At 40.9% G+C, this 6,407-nt stretch overlaps 1 protein-coding gene across 1 annotated transcript in view; it reads right to left on the reverse strand.

The window, feature by feature from the left end:
- The window catches only part of znf804a (zinc finger protein 804A), a 61,039-nt gene extending 57,328 nt beyond the window's left edge, over positions 1-3,711 (reverse strand). Inside the window, exon 1 of the mRNA XM_067410589.1 lies at positions 3,444-3,711. Coding sequence (XP_067266690.1) covers positions 3,444-3,554 — 111 coding nt within the window. The 5' untranslated portion in view covers positions 3,555-3,711. The remainder of the gene's footprint in view (positions 1-3,443) is intronic.
- Between the last annotated feature and the right edge of the window lie 2,696 nt (positions 3,712-6,407).

A 6,407-nucleotide genomic window follows, 5' to 3' on the forward strand; every position in this document is an offset into this window, starting at 1 on the left:
AGAGATTTGATTTGTCACAGTGAATACCTCCAAAACACACACACACACACAAAGAAACAAACACCGTGTCTGCGGGGTTCAGAGAGAATGATTCCATTGTTATAAAGTTAACAGCACTGTGAAATGAAATTGATGCAGCACTAGAAGGCAAAACGCCACGTTCAGGGTATTTAAATGAACCTGGCGTTTATGAGTAACAGAAGGCCATGAATGGAGTGAATTTTAATCAGCCAAGTGCGAGCGTGCCACACATTTGTCTTGGGTGTGTGTAAAGTTAACTACATCTGTCTGCATTCGGCAGTGATGACAAGCCTTGGGTTCTCCCCGTCTGTAAATAATGCATGCTGCATGGTGTGATATCTAAACGCTCGTTTCTCCCTCACACCTGGATGGGGCCAAGCGGTAAAACGCGGCAAAAGGTTGCAGAGGCTAATCGCCCGCACCACTACATTAATTACCCCACAGCAGAGCCCGTGCACGGGGCCTGGTCACGGCTAGAGCTGGATTTCTGCTGTAATTCTCAATTAGGAAGGAACTCCGAGTGCATCCGCACACACATACACATTGTGCTCCCACAATGCAAATTGTCGGGCCAGCTTTCCCAGCAGGGAAAGACAAAGGGTAAGAGGAACAGAATAACATTTTGCCCTTTTTCATTCCCTCTCCTCCCTTTATTTTAGTCTCTTTCTCCCGCTCTCTCTGCGATTAAGCCAGTCTGCTGCTGCCTCAGCTCATGGACACAGGCAGTGGTGATTAGGGCTTCACAGACTTTTGTGCTTTGGATGGTGGCATGAAGATAGCAAGCTACAGGATCATGGTACACTACAAAGAGCACAATACATGAGACGAAAAGGAATATGAGAGCAACAATGGCAATTTAATTCTATGCATACGTTAGCAACATCCAATCTTCACAATCCCCTGCACAATCAACACAAGAGCTGATTATAACAATTGTTCACTCTGCCATGCATCTGCCAATAGAGGCACTGTGACCATACATACTGTATAGATATTCAACATAAGGATCCTTTCCCAGAGCACAGTGGTGTCTAAAAGGGGCATCACTGAGTGGAAATGGATGCTCACATCACAGCTCAGCGGGGAGATGGGCTGACTTAGCAGCGACTGTGAGGAAATCAATACGAGCTTTGAAATAACCCCATTGATATGCATATTCATGGGAGCTAAAGCAAGGGGCAAAATCCCACTCAGGCGCTTGCGCTCATTCAGTGTCTGACTTTATAAGAGTCCGCTGACATGGCACAGCTCCAAACAGGTACTCATTCAGTTTAATACAGCAGGATGAAGTTTTTACTGCCTTATTGCATCTGGACTTAAAAAAAAAAAAAGCAAAGCAAAGCAAAGATAGTATACAATATACAATATTTGGTTAATTATTTGCTTCTCTTCCAATTTGTTATATTAATTTACTTAATTAGGACAAAATAAACATAACATATGATTCTAATAAAAATAATTTGAATTTTATAATTGTTTTAAGTTCCAAAATGGTGTTAATCAGTGTTTCATGCAATTTTCTAATGTCTTTTTCACAGCTGTCTATAGTAGAACATGGTTAGGGTCAAGTTCCTTGTTGGGTCATTCAACAGAGATACGCACTACTTGTTTTGTTTTCTTTTTTCTCTCAACATTATTAACAGGTTAACTCTTTTGCTTGAACCAAGTGATGCGCTGAGAAAGCCGGGAGAGCAATACTTCTAATTACGGAGATGGATTTCACTGAGTGGCTCTGTATTTCATAGCGCAAAAGTCCACAGAACCATAAGAGTGACTATGGGAGCACTCACACTCTCGCAGTTATATCGTTATTATCCTTCCTCCTCTCCTTTCCTCTGCGTCTGAGCCACGTTGAACAAATGTTCTACAGCACAAAGCTTTTCTTCTGGACTAAAATATCACTGCACCAGGAAAGAGAGCCAGATGGCACTGCACCAGCGCTGGGATAAGCACAGCTTTCTTAGTCTGCCTTTCATACCCATACATCTGAGAGTGTGTGTGCACAAGTATATGAGATTTACAGCTGCTCTATGCAGCAGAGGGAGTAATGAACGAAATTTACAGTGTTACAGAGCAGCGGCAGTGATGCACACAATGCTCCGCCGTAATTTTACATTCACTGACACCAGGTTCTCCCCGCAACAGAGTGGGAGATGTGTCAAATCTGATAATTGCATTGAGATCGAGCTGACAATGGCCACCGAAACCTCATTCTAATTTTCGTTCGTGCTTAAGAAACAATCTGTTGCTGCATTCACAGTTACGCCACCCAAATGTTCCCTCAGCATTAGCCTTTCAGCTGGAGGCGGGAGGCAGATGAGCAGGATTGGCGCTTGATCCCGAGCCAAGAGCTTCAATATTTCATCTCCAATCATTTTTGATTCTTTTGAAAGGAGGAGGCTGCTGTCAAGAAATCTCTGTTCCCCCCGACTGACAGAGATGACACGGGAAGGCTTGAGAAGAAAGCAGTGAAAGAGAGTATGAAATTTCACTTCCACATTTAAAAGCTTTGAAAGATGCTTCCTTTCAGCAGCAGAGCGCTTTAATTAAATTACACTGTACGGCTGCATCATGCATCGTATTACTTTGTATTTATAATCCTGCTTAACTCGCCAACGAATTGAAAAACAATCTTCAGACTGCTCTTAAAGTAATTATGAAAAATAATATTTTACTAACACTGATTTTGTTTTAAAATTCCCTTTTGTGCTGCCCTAGATATGGCGGGTTTATATCAGAGAGTTTGTGAGGAAATAGAGGAAGTTTTGTGGGAGCACAAACAGGAGGATTATTTTGAGGGCAAGGCCAGAAATGTACGGTTAGATTAAATCCCAGGCCATAACTGTGAGTACAGATTAATTTGATCCCTATCCATCTGTTAGGAATTTAGTTATGATCACAGGCTAGAGCAGCATTCGCTTTCTCCATCCGCAACTTTCCTCGTAAACAGGAAGTACCGAAAATGTACTCATTTCGCAACACTTTTCTGGAAGGATCATTCCTTGAGCAGTTTCATTTTAGTGCTCCTGTTACAGTATGATTGCTTGTGGAACGCTTATAATCTATCATTATAATTACATTTTGATCCATCTACACGGAAAAAATGGTAACATCTAAATTAACTGGTTTTATTAAAGTCAAAAACATCATTGAATCAACCTAAATTCATTCATTCATACCAACAATAGCTCATTAAGGTAACACTTGCAGGTTACCATTTTTTATAGAGTGCTTATACAGCTTGTTTTACTACAGTAATCACAGTATTCTTGCTATACTTATTATTTATAGTCAAATGTATAACATGTGTTACCACAGTACAGAAAAGTTTCCAGAGGCAAGATTCCTGGCTTCAAAACAGATGCAAACGCTTCCTAAGCACATGATCAAACACACATTCGTACGGGAGACGTGGTAGTTACCAAGTTTTTGTTGCCATTCTTGCTGAGGGGACCTCGAAAAACTCCCTTGATGTTTCGAAAGTGTCCATTGCTGAGGTGAGTGGAGCTGATGACAATGTAGTAACACGCCATGGGGGACCCGAAGCTTCCATGCACAGAGTCCAGCCAAAGAGAGAGAGAAACAAGTCCAGCCAACAAGCCTTTTCTTTTGTTTCTGTTTCAGATGAAAGGCACAAGCTCACTTTCCCTCAGTCAGGAACGGAGCGAGTGTGTTCCCTCATCCTCTCGGATCCTCAAACATCAGTCATTTCAGCTCGGTCTGTTCCAGTCACTTTGGGGGCTTTATCTGGTGTGCCTCTGCTTCTTATAGTAGCCTCCAGCAAATGCGTTATCCCGCTCTCTCCTCTCCCGTACAGCGGCAATGAGAGTAAGGCAGAGCTGCTCACTCGTTCTTTCCTCTTCCTCAGTCTCGGCTCTCTGCGCTGGGCTGAAGTGTGTCTGGGTTGAGTCTCCTGCTCGATGCGCAAGTGATACGCACTAGTGAGAGAGCTCCGCTAGGTCTGGCAAAGGAAAGCATGGTGTTATAGCGCACCGCGCGTTGCCGGTCCAATGAACGGGGCCAATGGCGAACAAGCCCCTGGTCTGATGGCGAGGACTGGGATGAGAATTGCATCTGTCACATGCTGCTTTTCCAGATACACTGAGTCAGCCTCTACTCTCCAGCCAACCAGGATTCAGCATCTTTTTCCTCTCACACACCCCCTCTCTCTCCCTCATTAGTCCTCTCTCTCTCTCTCTCTATCTATCTATCTCTCGTGAGCGCGTTCTTTCTCAGGAAGGAGCTGAGGCAGCACTCAGGAGCAGGTAAAGGAAGGCTGAGGCGCTGAGAGAGACGCTTCGGTATGTGTTACATCCACTATCATCCATCTTTTATCAGGTTAATGTGTGCAAGAGCTGCTATAAAAAGATTTATATGTTCAACAGACACAGATACCTGGAAATCAAAAGTGCCAGGTGGTGAAGTTTACACACAAAGGATATTTCCTAATGAGGAACTGTAGAAATCTATAAAAGCACTGCTTTAATCACATGCTGATATGATGGAACTGAAGACTCATGACTTCTTTATGAAGAAAATTACATTATAGATGCTAACTGAAGAAAGATCAAACAGCAATTTTTAACTCATTTTATTTTAATGAAGACTAGAAAAAACAAGCTTCAAAACAGAGCGCCGTTTGAGTATTGGGAATCCTGTGTCAGAGTTCTCTAGATGCATTGCATGCCTATTTAAGGACTGACTGCAGCACTAAACAGAAAGAGTTAGAAAGAGAACAGTACTAGCTTCTACAGAGCATGTGGATGCATGAAACATGCCAGGGAGAGAAAGAGAGTTCCCTTCCCACCCCCCAATTTTAGAAGAGCAATAAAGCCTCGTAACTAAGCAACGCAGTTTCTGAATCAATTCTAAATTGCATACAGTAGGAGAGGCAGATGTAAGGGGCAAGACGAGTGGGTGCACACATGTACAAATGTGTACAAATGTGTCTTTCAATATGGTAAGAGACATTGTAACTGGTAACTTTGCAATAAAAAAAATAAAACGATGGGAAATATGTCATTTGTGGATTATATTAATGAAAACTACAGCGACAGGAAGACGTCTTGGCATGTTTGAGACTGCAGCATAATTGATTGGAGTGGAAGACAGATATCTTGGAAAGCACTGTGACCAACTGCCAATTAGAATGAACCATCAGGGGCTGATTTCAAATGGGAGAACAAATGCTGTTATTCGTTTCATAAGTGTTTGAACCTGCTCTTGAAAATCATTCTTTAATGCAGAGGAATTCTAGGCGACAATTCAAAGAAAATTTGTCCTAGAACAGCCTAGAGAACTTTGAAAGAGTGATTTAATAATTTTAAGTATATATATATATATATATATATATATATATATATATATATATATATATATATATATATATATATATATATATATATATACTCACAAAAATACATTTTTGATATATTTATGGTAGGAAATTTACAAAATATCTTCATGGACCATCATCTTTACTTAATATCCTAATGATTTTTAGCATAAAAGAAAAGATCGATCATTTTGACCCATACATATTTGGCTATTGCTACAAATATACCCGTGTGACTTATGACTATAATAATGGTTTTGTGGTCCAGGGTCACATATCATAATATATGAGTTGCCGCTTTATGCTTAGTAGCTGATTTTTAAAATCCCACTATGTATATACTGCTGTATAAACAGTATGGCAGAATTTTTACTGGTTAGCACATTTCTACTAACACATATCGTATAGCCCAGCATGATGCTGATGTTCTTATGTACAAAAATAGACTTACCATAATAAATAGCAGCATTCAGCTTCGATTAAAATCAGTAATACCTACACAAAAATGAAAACTTATCGTATTTTCAAAAGATGGATGATTTTGAGATGGCATATAAATTGCTTAAACAAATCATCATTCATTTATCTAAATGCATTTATTGACCACTAAATCATTAGGTTTGTAATGAGTGTGGTGTGGACCATTTCGCTGAGAGAAAACATCGAATGCATTTCCGATAAAGCAGCATCTATTCCCCTTAACCAGCCGATAACTGCAACCACAAGGAGACCATTATTAGTAAACTAATGGAAACAACGTCGAATGAACCACTTTCCTTGCAGTAACAGCCAATTCGTGTGGAGAGAAAAACCATCGAATAATAACTGCAACCGTTAGGAAGTGGAGGAAGAAAGTTTTCCTCAGAACTCCTATAGTTTGACCTGTCAGCTGTCAGGGAGATTTGTTCCAAGTGAAAAGCTGCACTTCGCTAGTGCTATTGGTGTGGTCATGCAGCATACAGAGGTATTCAGTTAAGGGCATGTACATAAGGCAGATTGGGCCCCTGTTTCCATCTGTCTTTCTGTCAATACTCGTTGAGCTGCACACCAA

The sequence above is a fragment of the Chanodichthys erythropterus genome, chromosome 14 (assembly GCF_024489055.1).
Source record: "Chanodichthys erythropterus isolate Z2021 chromosome 14, ASM2448905v1, whole genome shotgun sequence".
NCBI lineage: Eukaryota > Metazoa > Chordata > Actinopteri > Cypriniformes > Xenocyprididae > Chanodichthys > Chanodichthys erythropterus.